Raw genomic sequence first — 14,987 nt, forward strand, 5'->3', positions numbered from 1 at the left:
ATGCTCATCAGGTCAAGCTTCTTCGGCCACATGTAACAGGCCAATCACCATATTCAAGGTGGCCACATCAAGAGAAGGTACTATAGTTAGACCCAATTTTTAAATAATCAAAATAGGCATTGTGTTTCACCAGTCAACAATATTTGCAGATCTGTACTGTACTAGTTTGAAAAAAGAACCAGTAAAATATGCTTCTTTATTAAAAAGTTTTTCTTCAAGGCCATGTGATGTGCATTTTTTATGTTATTGCAAAGTACCACAATAGTTCTGGACTTCTTGTTTTGGAACTATTTAAAGTATTAGTGAGAAATTACAACAGTTTTATACAAGACTTAACTTATTTAAATATGAATTTTTGAAATGTTTAGCATCTTTAAGCAGAAATTGGAAAGAACACTCAAGACAGAACTTAATGAATATTTTAGGTAATGACTTTAAGATCAGTTTGTAATTGTTTGCAGTATTACACCAAAGGATATTGATGCCAATGGGTGTGTGTCTGAATAATCCTGAGACATTCCTTCGTCACTTGGAGACTCACTCAGGCTAAGACACTCCCAGGTGAGGGCGTCAATTAAAAGAGAAACTCACATATTCAGAGGTAGAGACGGATCTGAGGCAGGTAGGAACAGCCAGCAAAGAGGGGTTTAATGGAGAATTAAAGAGATTTTTCTCTTGGTAATGTTTGTATTAAAACATTCAGAATTAATATGAAGTAGTTTCTGTAAAAGTTATATTGTAATGAGAAGTATTAAATACTATCAGCTCACCTTAATAAATTCATAGATCTAAATAAGGACTTTGATCATTTTTCAGATTATGATCTCCTCAGAATAGAAAGCCAAAAACATCTGTAAATGTTCATCAAATGTCAGCAGAAAAAGAGGACTGATTCTTATGAAATATTGTTATTGTATTTACATTTAATCCTACAGGTTTTCTATTTTAAGAGGTTCCCTTCCAAGCTGAAGATGTTGCCACTATTCCTAAGTCTAGGTGAGTTTGAAAATCAAAACATTTACCAAGTGAAGTTTAATCTGTCATTAATCTGATTCTCTACAACTGTTTTGTGCTTTGCTTTCATAATGAATTAGTTTAGCAAACTAATTTATCATTGAAAAGAAAGACGGATTTTGAGATAAAAGATTTAAAACATTCCAAAAGAAGCATTGTGCATGCATGATACTTCTGGGCTGGTTTGGGCATGTTTCCCATAGTAAACGATACAGGCAACCCTGTCAATACTTCTGCTGACAGTACATTTTTAGTATTTTTTAAATAGTTTTTTTTATAATTGCTGTCACTAACTACAGTTATTTGCAAGTGTAATAGCAATTATCAGCTGGGCAGTACTAATGTTAGGTTTATTTTGCTAGTATTATTAAATTATCTGAATATTCTTGAGAAGCAATTGTCTTGAAAAGTAATTAATGAAGGATTGATGCAATAGTTCCATTCAACTTTCTCTCTGTGTGTATATGGTACCAACAAATGCTAAGGCCTATCAATCTGAGATTGTATTACTTGAACCATAGTGACATAGTTTGTTAGAAGTTCCAGTGCACCAAGGATTATATTACTTAAATTAAGCTTCAAATTGTTTGTGGATCGGTAGAGAATTTTCACCAGGAATATCTCAAGGGCTACGCAATATCATTCTAATGACCAAGTTTGCAAAACATGAACTGTATATTGCAAGGAGGTCAGAAGTGAGCATGTTCACTGATGATTGCTCTGTGTTCAGGTCCGTTTGTAGCCATTCAGATAATGAAGCAGTCCATTCCTATGCACAGCAAGACCCAAGCAATTTCGTTGGCTAGATAAGTGGCTAGTTCCATCTGTGTTACACATGTGCTAGGTAATGATTGTACCCAACATGACATTTAATGGTAATACTATTATACAGTATGTAAACATCAACATCATATGAGCCATCATGGCCTTAAATTTAACTGGACCAGTCACATTCATTTTGTAGCTACAAGAGAAGATTAGGAGCTTTGAATTCTTCACTGAGTGACTGATTTCCCCAAAATTTATCATTCATCCACAAAGCACAAGTCGGGAATATGATAGAATACTTTTAATTTCATGGATGAGTTTTGACAGCATTGTTGAATTTCAGAACCAGCAGTCCTATTTGATTGGCATCCACTCCAGTATCTTAAATATTCCCTCCTTTGACAATCAGTGTAATCTGTAGGGTGTAATGTAGAATGCAGAATTTACAAGAAGCCTGTAGCAACTTTCTAAGGTTTCTTTGTCAGAACCTCCTAAACTTGCAGCCCAAGGCATCTTGAAGAATAAAGCCAACAGGCAGCTGGGAATGCAACCAGCCCAAGCCTCCCTTCAATTTGCACCCCATTCTGATTTGGAAAAACTGTCTCCCTTCCTTCATTGCTGCTGGGTTTAAATCCTGGAACTCATTTACATCAGCATGGGTGTACTGTCACCAAATGACTGCAGTTTAAGACAACTCACCTTCTCAAGGATAATTAGGTATGGGCAACGAGTCCTGACCTTGCTAGTCATGCCATCATCTGATGAATGAACAAAAACACAAGTTTTCAGATGTTATGAATCACAAACACATTGTGCATTTGAGCATGAGAAATACAAATCTGATGCAAATTGGAAAATTAGGCAGTCAAGCAAAGTTAGGAATCTGCAATTTAAGAATGTTGAATTCATAAGTATAATCTCTGAGTGACTAGAACCCTTGTGACGAAAACCACTCTTGTTGTGTGTAAGTAGTGCTTTAGGCCAGCACACAATGAACAGTGTAGTATTCAAAGTACACTCAATTTCAAAGCTTGTTACATTAGCAATGAGGCCTGTTGCAACGATTTCAATGGGACACTTAGTTCAATTCAGAGGTATTGTAGACTGTGTGTGTGTGTGTGTGTGTGTGTGTGTGTGTGTGTGTGTGTGTGTGTGTGTGTGTGTGAGAGAGAGAGAGACAGAGAGAAGCATGTTCCATGTTAGACAGGCTGCTGTTAGCTATACTGTAAAGGCAGCTAACTACATAACATCTGTATAGTTGGGGCTCAAGAAAGTCCTCAGTCAGTTGAATAGGTTTATGTAAGGAGGACTTTGGGGAGTCCTAGAGATTCTGAAGAGCTCAGTGTGGCAAAATTCAGGAGGTGAATATTCAGATTGTGTTCTCACAATAGTGACTCCTGATGAAACATGTTTCTGTGTGGATATAAGTTTAAGTAAGTGTGGATATAAGTACCCCAGAATAGTACTGTGAGAGACATGAGCATTGTTAAGAGGTCTACAGCACAGATAAAGGCCTTTGGCCCATCAAGACTGCACTAGTCAAAAACAACAACCTACTATTACAACAGAAATTGCTGGAGAAATTCTACAGGTCTGGTGGCATCTGTGGAGGCAAAGCAGAGTTAACCATAGGATCCCTGTACTGTTGAGCCTCAGAAGAGCATGCCACCACCCTTACCATATATTTCCCATAGGTGATCCACCTAGACTGCATATCCCTAGACACAATGGGCAATTTAGTGTGGCCAATCCACCTAACCTGTAGATCTTTGGACTGTGGGAGGAAACCAGAGCACTTGGAGGAAACCCACACAGACTTGTGAAGAATGTGCAAACTCCACACAGTCACCTGAGGATGGAATTGAGTCTAGATTAAAGTGTGCTGGAAAAGCATAGCAGGTCAGGCAACATCTGAGGAGCAGGAAAATTGACGTTTCGGGCAAAAGCCCTTCATCAGGAATGAGGCAGGGAGCCTCTTGGGTGGAGAGGTAAATGGGGGGTGGGGACACTGGTGAGAAGGTAGCCAAGAGTACAATAGGTGAATGGGGGTGGGAATGGAGGTGGTAGGTTGGAGAGGAAGGTAGAGCGGATAGCTGGGAAGGAAGATTGGCAGGTAGGACAGGTCATGAGGATGGTGCTGAGCTGGCAGATTGGAACTGGAGTAAGGTGGGGGAGGGGAAATGAGAAAACTGGTGAAGTCCACATTGATGCCCTGGGGTTGAAGTGTTCCGAGGCGAAAGATAAGGCATTCGTTCTCTAGGCATCGGGTGTTGAGGGAGTGGTGGTGGAGGAGGAGGCCAAGAACCTGCATGTCCTTGGCAGAGTGGGAGGGGAGTTGAAATGTTCGGCTACGGGGTGGTGGTGTTGATTGGTGCGGGTGTCCCGGAGATGTTCCTTAAAGTACTCTGCGAGAAGGCATCCAGTCTCCTCAATATAAAGGAGACTGCATTGGGAGCACTGAATACAATAAATGACATTGGTGGATGTGCAGGTGAAACTTTGATGTATGTGGAAAGCTCTGTTGGGGTTTTTGATGGATGTGAGGGGGGAAGGTATGGGCACAGGTTTTGCAATTACTGCGGTGGCAGGGGAAAGTGCCAGGAGGAGACAGTGGGGTTTTGGAAAGCATGGACCTGACCAGGTAGTCATGGAGGGAACGGTCTTTGCGGAAAGGGGTGGGGAGGGAAATATATCCCTGATGGTGGGGTCTGTTTGTAAGTAGTGGAGTAGAATTGAACCCAGGTCCTTGGTGCTGTGAGGCAGCAGCACTAACCACTGTGCCAGCTTTAATGTTTTCAGTTTTTCCAGCAATTTCAGTTTTTGTTCCTGATCTTCAGCATCCGCAGTTCTTTGTTTTATTATAATTTAAAATTTTAATCCCATTTTCCAACAGTGAGCCTTTTATGCCTTGTCATTGCAAGATTATAACTAAAAAGTTCTCAAATGTCATGAGGGTTTCTGCCTTTATCACTCTATAGTCATAGTCCCACCACTGTCTGGGTGATTTTTTTTTCCTCCTAACATCCCCTCTAAACCCTCTTCCCCTTGCCTTAAGTCTACTCCCCTGGTCATTTATCTCCCCTGATAATTTTATATGCCTTAATCATGTCACCTCCTCAGTCTTCTCTGCTCCAAGGAAAACAACATCAGGCTGTCCAATCTCTCTTCATAACTGAAAGCTCTTCATAACATTCTGTCACCTACACATGTAGGACTCTTTCTTTAATAATGCATTAGAGCTGCTTTTATTCTTTTAAGCCATTTCCCTCTAATAAAGATTATGCAAAGTAAATGATTCATATTTATTCAATGATTATTAACATTGCTTAAATTTGTTCATAGTGGAGTTTCTTCTTGTATTTTAATTGTTATCATTTATGTTTTCAGTATTTACCAGTTATGTAACGGCACAGACAGACTGCTCTCAATGGGCATGCTACCCCACACCAACAGACTTAATCGCGGGTCGAGCAGACAGACTACAAGCATCATCTACATGTGGCCTTCGTGCATCTGAGAGATACTGCAGCCCAAGGATGTACTATGGAAGGGTCAGTAATATTACTAAATTATAACTTATTCCTGGGCTGGTGGCAAGTGTCAATAACCTGTACCAAGATTAATTAAGCACAAACCACTTTGTTAACCATTAAGCAATTTGGCTATCATGTGGCTAATTTTATCAGGAAAGAAATTAATTCCTTCAAATTCATATTTCTGACTATTTTCAATATGAAATTAAAGGAAATGATGCAGGTCATGGTATATTTGACAAATTCATGGAAAAGCTCAAAGTTTAGTCCAGTATCATGATTGATGTGGTTATTTTATTTCTTTTCTTTCACATTGGAATATGGTTGGATAGGCAGCAGGCATTTTTTTCATTCACAAGATGTGGTCATCGCTTGCTAGGCCATCATTTATTGCCCATCCTTTACTGTCCAGAGGGAATTTAAGAATCAGAAACGTATTTGTGCATTACATTTCACATGTAGGCCAGACCAGGTAAAGACAGTAGTTTCCTTCCCTAAAGGGCACAATTGAATCAAATGCTTTGATCCCCCCACAATTTGCAGTGGCTTTATGGTCACCAATAGACTGTTATTTCCAGATTTTTTAAAATTCAAATTCCAACACTTGCTATGTCAGGATTCAAACCCAAATTACCTGGGTCTCTCTAGATTAATAGTGTACTGATAATACCATCAGGCTATCACCTCCCCAATTGATTTAGACCTATTTCTCAACTGCCCGTTAACTATGTGTGGGCCTGGACTGTCAACAGGTCACTTCCCTGGGCTGGTGAATGGATTATGACTCTTGATCTTGTCCTATCTTCTTTTCATTCAATAGTCATTTCTGACATGGAGTACTAGGCTAGCAGAAAAGAATGGAAACTAAAATAACTCTGTAGAGGCTGGGGTATCCTGTCTCCAAGTCACCCTTTATTTACATGTACTGATCTTGCTCCCTCAGAGCCAGCTCTCAGAGTGACCAGAACCTCTGACACACCTGCTTGTTTTTTTTTCTTTCTGGTACTCTTGTTTATTTTTCTTTTTCTTTTCTTAAACCTCCACACTACCACCTAACTGTGGTGTGCAGGTGTGAGACACAGTGAAAGACACAGGTGTACAAATATTTATTCAATTGCCACCACCAGGAAGAAAGGAAACACCCGAGTGGCCAGTGACAAGCAGTGCCCTTCACATCAAAGGGTAATGCTGCGTGATGAAACAGTGAAGAGGAGGGCAGGGATTAAATCAAAATAGATTTGGAAGAGGAAATAATACACTCCGCTCCCTGAACAGCTCAAGGGTATTTGTGGACAACGCATGCTCCTTCTCCAGAGACACCCGGGCTCTAGCATAACCGCGGAAGAGGGACAGGACACTCCTGTTTGTATCTATCAGCCAGGGCTCCCTGCTTGGACCAGGTTAACAGCGCCAGCCAGGGAACTCATATTGTCCACTTGACTGACCTTGTTACAATCACCACAGAAACCTTATCCTTTCTTTATCAATTAATGTTATGGCCACTAACTGCTGCCACCATTGCAGCTAGAGTCAGCCTATCCAGAGCCTGGATCAAAAAGTGTGGTGCTGGAAAAGTACAACAGATCAGGCAGCATCCAAGAAGCATACTTGGATAAACCTGAAATGTTGACTCTCCTGCTCTTCGGATGCTGCCTGACCTGCTGTGCTTTATCAGTGCCACACTTTTTGATTCTGATTTCTCCAGAATTTGCAGTTCTCACTTTCTCTTGACCCAAAACCTGGCCCTTCCTAATCAGTATAACTCACCCATTGGATCATCCTCCCAAGCAATTGTGGGAATCTCATGGGCATTTCAGACCTGCAAAATTGACTCAGTGTATAATGCAACAAAATTTTATAATAATATGCAAATGTACTTTGTGAGTTGTATTTAGACTTAGTTTCTCCTGTCCCATGTGGGAGAATGGAAAACAAGCTGCTTTCACTCTAAACAGTGCATCCACATGTAGTGCACACCATGCGCATGCCAATCCATGTGTCAACACATTGACGTTCAGCTCGGTGATACTCATGAACCTCAGGTGTCCAATCAATGGAATGAAAAATGAGGGGGCAGCTGAGGCAACAAGCTTCCCCCATTTGTACCAGTTCATTGCAATCTCTTTCACCACTGCTCAAGTGGTGCCCTACACTTGAACGCCTTCCTTAAATCTACAATGCCAGGTCTTCTTTGACCATCTTCTTTATCTTGATCTGCTTCTCTGGCAAGGTGCACATCCAGGAGGTGAAAGACACGTCCTGCCAATTTCAGTCATCCCTCTCTCACAGTATCTTTTAAGTGACCCTGACTAGACCTGTGTAGCATTTCTTCACTGAAGGCATTGTCTGTACTACGTAATGTTTGAGAATATATCCCAGATATTGAAGGAACTCTTTTAGCTTTACATTTCCTCAATAATTTAAATAAAACATATGCATTTTCCAGTGTTTTATTCCAAGCTTTGTCGAAATTCTAATGAAAACTATAAAGTGGAATTTGATTTAAATAACAATAATATTATTGTTGGCCTTTTAATCAAGACAGCCAGAGGAGCTGGGTGGGAATCTCATCATGGCAGATGGTGAGATTTGAATTCAATAAATATTTGGAATTAAGAACCTAATAATGACCATGAAACGATTGTCAGAAAAAACCCATCTGTTTCACTAATGTACTTTAGGGGAGAAAACTACCACCCTTACCTGGTCTGGCCCACATGTGATTCCAGATCCACAGCAATGTGGTTGACTCTTAACAATTAGGAATGGGCAATAAATGCTGACCAGCCATCGATGCTGTCCTCCTGTGGATCAACTAAAAAAATTGTACCGATACTTTTTCAGCTGCAATCACAGTGTGGACAAAGTTTTCTGCGTATCAAAGTAGTCAAACTTTTCTAAGATTAAGCTGGAGGTGTGATTTACTTTTTGTGAAACTGCATGTTTTACACTGTTAATTTATATGCTTATATATATACCTATGTGATTCCTTCACTAGCATAGGTACAAAACCAAACTGTGAGGGAGTTCAGGGATGCTCGTCAATTGGATCTACCCCTGGGCTATTTTCCTCTTTGAGCCAGCCTGGCCTCCTAATGTGTTGTACCCAATTGACTGTGATTTTCTGACAGTCAGATAGTCATTTTTGCAGCATTGATAGGATCTGGGCATTGAGATCCTGCAAAATTCCTGGATTAGTAGACTCCAGGGAAATTGCCTCTGAAATGGAAAATTCCCATGGCCAATTCTCATTGCCTTGAACCCTCCAAAAAAAACATTTAAGTCAGAGAATTCTGGGGCTTTCATTCCAGTTAATAATTACCTAGGGAATTTAAACAATTAAAAATTTAGTCTAACTCCTGGGTAAATATTAAACTGATCCTTCCCCAGCCTGCACACACACATTTCCAACTCCATGTCCCCCAGGATCTTTAGAGTTGCTGGACCTTCTCCTGATACCAGCCCCAATCAACCCCCTCTACCCAACCTCTCATTCATCACCTGACCATATATCCCTCCACTCTGCACACCCACTACCTGATATCTGACGGCAAACCCTTCCCTCCATATCTGACACATATCCCACTGTCAGATCTGAAATCTCCCCAACCTCCAACCCACATCCCTCTGCCAAACCCAACAACACCACACCCCTTCTTGCCAGGCATGACATCCATATCTAGATCCATATTTCCCTGCCAAACCTGACCTACTCTAAACATTGTATCACCTACCTGGCACTCTACCTACCTGTGCTGCTGGATATTTAAATCACAGGATAAGGCAATGACGTTGTGAGAAAGGGGCATGGTTTGACTTCCCCTGACACATGAGCTCTGCAATGGAGCTGTTAGATTGAAGGTGCCCTCTGCTTTTCTGAAGGAGTTAGGTTCACAATTTCCTGCTAGCCACATAGAGATATTTCATAACAACTAAAACTAGCTCCTGCATTTCCTAGTCTGACTGTGGTTGCCACTATTCAGAAAATGCAGCCTTGCATTTCTGTTGGCTTTCTCTGGTACAGCCAGCTTAGCCTACGTTTTTCATTCTGCAGTGTATTAAAAGAAATAGATCAAGACTGTTGGGCGTGGCTGTCTATTTAATCAGCAAGGCTGGTCTCAGTTCTCTTTACCCAAACACACCTACTTTTATAATGTTCTCACTGGCAATACTTTAAGCCACTTGGGATTAGAGTTTTAATTCTGTGACAAAACATTTACAATGACAAAATCACAAATTCTTTTGAACATTTACAAATATCTTGTTAGTTACAGTGTTACCATTATTGTTATGAGCACAAGATCTGCTAATGAGTCTATATAATAATTTCTACAGAACAGTGACAATGGGTAATTTTGTTTTAAGCTCTGAAGTGTTTTTTGTATTATTTTAAATTAAATTAAATTCTACATTAATACTCTGCACCATAGCTGCTTCAAAACTGTGAAATGGAATTGGAATTTATTTCTATATTTCCATATAGCTAGTTATTTAGTCCTCTTGAATAGATTCACAAATGCAAATTAACCAGAAAGTATCCAACTGATTAAGTTTAAGCAATAATTCTAAGTAAGTTATGGACAATTACAAAAATGAATGAATTATTCAATAACTTAAATTAGGTAATAAAACTAACAAATGAAAGCATGCATTTATTGAAGAATGTATTATAACTTATTGAAATATTTGTATGAAGTAATTTTTCAGTTGAGTGGAGAAGCTCAATAGATGAAGTGTATAAACTTTAATATACCATCACTTTGTCAAACGGAAAAAAATCCAACTGCATACAAGCAGACATGGCTAAATGTCTAAAACATTTAAAGACACAAATGTGTGTCCTGATGGCGAATCCCCACTAAGCTCACTTGAGGGAAACATTGCAACAGTTGCTAAAATACCGGCAGAGGATTCAGTCCCCACATTTGCCAATTTTCTGTAAAATTAACATAGGAGAGCCGCCTTTTTAAACAATGACTTTGTGCTGAACATTCAGAACATTGACGTTTCATGGAAAACATTTTACTGGATTTGTCATTGCACTAACAATGCAAAACCCTGCAATAGGTTATAATAGAACCTTAATGACTCAGCCACTCACTAAGAAAATAATGCTATGCAGATTTCAAAGTAGCAGAGTTGGAGGGAATAAGAAATTCCATGGCCCTGCTTCTGTGTTGCAAGTGATATATAATTCAATTTGGGGAAAGCTTATTAATATCTGAAGACAGCTGATATTAAAGTGCTTTCACTACTGTGAAAATTAATAAACCGGCACCAAAAACCTTTTGGATTAAGTTTGACCATTGTGTTCACTCATACCTCTCATTGGCTTTCATGTAGCTATTCAAATATAGATGGGGAGAAATGTGATATCAAAAACTACCTTAAATTTGCTGAACTATGGTGAATAAAAGGTATGCCCACCTTTCGAATACCTCTTGTTTTGCTATTTTTCAGCCACATGTCATTTGATTGTAAGGCAAATGATATTTGCTTTAAAATGTAAAGCCATTTGTTTAGGTGAGATTATTTTTGCACCAAGAAAATTCCATCATGGAATGTGGGCTTTGCAGGTGAGGCTAGTATGTTTGCCTATCCATAATTATCCTTGAATTATGTGACTTGCTGAGACAGTTAAGAGTCAACATCATTTTTGTAGGTCTGGAACCTCACATTGGCCAGACCAGGTAAGAGTAGGCCCTGATAATCTGTAAGACACTGATCGTCTTTAAAACATTGATTCCAGCACAAATTTTTGGATTGATCCACACTGAAATCAGGTTCAAGCTTTGAATAACATTAATAACCACCATTGGAATTGCAGGCACCTCTCAGGAGCCTGAGGATCTTGATCAGATGGGCCAATGGGCTGAGAATGGAGTTTAATTTAAATAAATGAGAGGAGCTGCATTTTGGGAAAGCAAATCTTAGCAGGACTTATACACTTAGTGGTAAGGTCCTAGGGAGTGTTGCTGAACAAAGAGACCGTGGAGTGCAGGTTAATAGTTCCTTGAAAGTTCAGTCGCAGGTAGATAGGATAGTGAAGAAGGCATTTGGTATGCTTTCCTTTATTGGTCAGAGTACTGAGTACAGGAGTTGGGAGGTCATGTTGCGGCTGTACAGGACATTGGTTAGGCCACTGTTGGAATATTGTGTGCAATTCTGGTCTCCTTCCTATCAGAAAGATGTTGTGAAACTTGAAAGGTTTCATAAAAGATTTACAAGCATGTTGCCAGGGTTGGAGGATTTGAGCTATCGGGAGAGGCTGAACAGGCTGGGACTGTTTTCCCTGGAGCGTTGGAGGCTGAGGGGTGACCTTATAGAGGTTTATAAAATTATGAGGAGCATGCATAGGATAAATCGACAAAGTCTTTCCCCTGGGGTGGGGGAGTCCAGAACTAGAGGGCACAGGTTTAGGGTGAGAGGGGAAAGATTTAAAAGAGACCTAAGGGGCAACTTTTTCACGCAGAGGGTGGTACGTGTATGGAATGAGCTACCAGAGGAAGTGGTGGAGGCTGGTACAATTGCAACATTTAAGAGGCATTTGGTTGGGTATATGAATAGGAAGGGTTTGGAGGGATATGGGCTGGGTGCTGGCAGATGGGACTAGATTGGGTTGGGATGTCTGGTCGGCATGGACGGGTTGGACCGAAGGATCTGTTTCCATGCTGTACATCTCTATGACTCTATGACTCTATAAATAGAAAGACTGCATGGAGATACCTCGGTCACTTTTTTTTCCTTCATTGACCCCAAGATGTGATAGGGTGTAGTCCACTTGTCAGGAGAAAGTGGGACAAACTATTTTCAGGAAACTTTCTCCATTCCTCTCCATATTTGGGATGAACAGAGAGCATTCTGAAATGGACTGCTCAGTCACAGATGCTGTTGCCCAAGATACTACTGTCCCAACAGTGTGAAGGGACCGTTATGCATCTGTTGCATGTGTGCTGTTTTTTTGACTCGGAACTCACAGCTAATTAACCTAGTCACTTTTGTCAAATCTCTATCACCATAAGACTTGGCCACTGGATCCTGATAGAAGCTTGCTCATGATTTTGTTGAATGGTTAGCTTGTGGTGCTGGCATTTTCCACACAATTTTCACAGGTTTGTGGTTAGATTTCAGTAACATGTTGATCCAGAGAGACAGGGACTGCCTTGTTGCTGCCATCAGTGTGAGAGACACAGTCTTCCCTCACCTGTTCATGCTGCAGAGGACCTTTTGGACTCCAAACAACCATCCCAATCTTGGCACCATTAATGACCTTACCAGGAACAAGAAACTCCCAACAGCATAATTCCAAAGATTGTAGGAAGGCACAAGCCTCTCCACCACATCAAGTTGGCACACAAGGAGATCATAGAAATCCTTTTTCAAATTCAATGTGTTCCATAATTGTGTTTCAACAAAACTTTGTGAAGCCATGGTACTGAACTTAAAAGTTAACACCATTTATCAAGATTTGGGCAAGTGATTTAGAACAGTTGGAGATCCCACAAATCTTTACGCTCTTGTTGGTGATAAGCTGCACAAGAATCAGAATCAGGGTAGTAAAAAGGTTCCTTTCCAAAGAATAAAATGCTTATCCCAGTAACAGAATTGCAACGGTTAACTACTTAAATAGGACAGTGCACAAACTCATCTTTGACTATTGCAACATTTCTGTATTATCATCAGGTTAAAGGTGGAAAAGTTGGATTCAGCCAATTCTGTTTATTTTAGTGTACTAATGGTTCATGAATTACAGCAATCTTATGCCAACACCATGTTAGCTGAAGAAGAAAAATCAATGAATGTTGAATAAAATATTCAATTTAATTAGCTGCTGGAAGCTAACTATTTTACACCAAATGAAATGATCTTTTGAAATGATGTTTCCTTTGTGCCTTAGGAGTTGCTGCAGTGTTGCATCTGTGACTCGAGAAATGACTACAATCCTGTCTATTTCACAAACAGCCATCGAATTCAGAATGTGGCTCCTTCAGGTGCATTGAGGAGCTGGTGGCAATCAGAAAATGGTAAGATTAGTGATTCCTTTCACAGAAAGACCTTAGTAGAGTATGATACCATGTTTTCAAGGAATTATATTCTTATATCATTATCCTTCCACATAAAAAAAAGGATTAGAAACAGTATCAGAATGAGTTAATTTTGAAGTGGTTGCAATTCCTGGAATAGTCATCAATACTATGAAGTTCTAGACTGAAGCAGACCATTTATTAACTCCATGGGTAAGTATTATTAGTTCAGCTTTGAAATATTTCCTTTATGTTTCACTACATTGCACCGTAAGACTTTATTTGCCTCTTGTTACGCTAAGTGTAATGTAAATACTTAAAGGGTAGGCCATGTTGGAAATAGTGAACACTCTTCTCTGTGAATTCACAGCTTCTCTTGTGAATTGACTTGGCAGTCCTAGCAGTGCAGGATTTGGAATCATTAAACTTATTTTAGAAACTGCTCACTCTCAGTTGTTGTGCTTCTGCAATTGCCAGGCACATAGCGAGTTCAAGAGCTAGTTTATCTGGTACACAATAGCCCAGGAATTGTTTCAGGCTGGTTTACAGAATGGGAACTTACAGCAGGGAACTAATCTAGCATCCTGGGAAGGCAGACCTTGGCTTGAGCCAAATTGGTCCTCTGGCCTCAGCCAAATAATTGTGACAACCTGCCAGTGGGTGCCATGCCTCCAGGGTCAGCTCACTCCACTAGAAAGATAAGAGAGTTTGACTGGAAAAGATAAAAGTCCAGTGAGATAAGAAAGAATCCAGGCCAAATTAACTGGGTAGGCAAATCAAAGAATATATTAATGCATCAAAGGTAAAAGGTCTTCAAGTATGGGATTCATAGGGTAGAGTCTTATAAGTTCTGAAATGTTAGCACCATTTGCAGATACCAGCCCCACATGGTGGACCCAACTTTGCAATTTGAGAGGAGGCAGCCAGTCTTTGTGTTCACCATCCAATTAAAGACAGTAAGCGGGAGGCTCATTGGGAGGACCCACAGAGCGAAATTGGCCTGCAGCGTCCTTGGGAGAGGTGGGAGCAATTCAGGCAAAGCTTGAGGATGCCTAAAAATGGGCTATTCAAAATAAGCAGCTGTTATGGCCAACAGTGCAGAGGATGAAACTGTTCCGTAAGAATGCACTTGGCTGCAGCTCTGCTACATTTAGCCCTGTGGCTTCATTACAGCAGCATGGACAGCAGCCTCCATAGTCCCCCTAATACTCTGCTGTGCGACTGCCTCGGCACAGTGGTTAGCACTGCTGCCTCACAGCGCCAGAGACCTGGGTTCAATTCCCACCTCAGGCGACTGACTGTGTGGAGTTTGCACATTCTCCCCGTGTCTGCGTGGGTTTCCTCTGGGTGCTCCGGTTTCCTCCCACAGTCCAAAGATGTGCAGATTATGTGAATTGCCCAGGATAAATTGCCCGTAGAGTTAGGTAAAGGGGTAAATGTAGGGGTATGGGTGGGTTGCGCTTCGGCGGGTCGGTGTGGACTTGTTGGGTCGAAGGGCCTGTTTCCACACTGTAAGTAATCTAATCTAATCTAATATACTGCACCTTACAGTATGCAGGGCCATCTTGCATCAAAGCACCATCACTGTCCATAATGAAGGGCTTATTGCTCTTCCCTATACTTTGATCTCTATAGATAAGCTGGGAGC

General features: G+C 40.6%; 1 protein-coding gene across 4 annotated transcripts in view; it reads left to right on the forward strand.

The window, feature by feature from the left end:
- lamb3 (laminin subunit beta 3) overlaps nucleotides 1–14,987 on the forward strand; it is a 49,502-nt gene that overhangs the window by 194 nt on the left and 34,321 nt on the right. The window contains exons 2-5 of one of the 4 annotated variants that reach the window (XM_060845430.1): nucleotides 1–77; nucleotides 936–996; nucleotides 5,170–5,333; nucleotides 13,213–13,339. In XM_060845430.1, the coding sequence (XP_060701413.1) occupies nucleotides 972–996; nucleotides 5,170–5,333; nucleotides 13,213–13,339 (316 nt within the window). In that variant the 5' untranslated portion in view covers nucleotides 1–77; nucleotides 936–971. Of the gene's footprint in view, nucleotides 78–542; nucleotides 623–658; nucleotides 679–935; nucleotides 997–5,169; nucleotides 5,334–13,212; nucleotides 13,340–14,987 lie in introns of those variants that run through there. The other 3 variants (XM_060845431.1, XM_060845429.1, XM_060845432.1) reach the window with 3 other exon arrangements.

Source organism: Hemiscyllium ocellatum, chromosome 26 (genome assembly GCF_020745735.1).
Source record: "Hemiscyllium ocellatum isolate sHemOce1 chromosome 26, sHemOce1.pat.X.cur, whole genome shotgun sequence".
NCBI classification, from domain to species: domain Eukaryota; kingdom Metazoa; phylum Chordata; class Chondrichthyes; order Orectolobiformes; family Hemiscylliidae; genus Hemiscyllium; species Hemiscyllium ocellatum.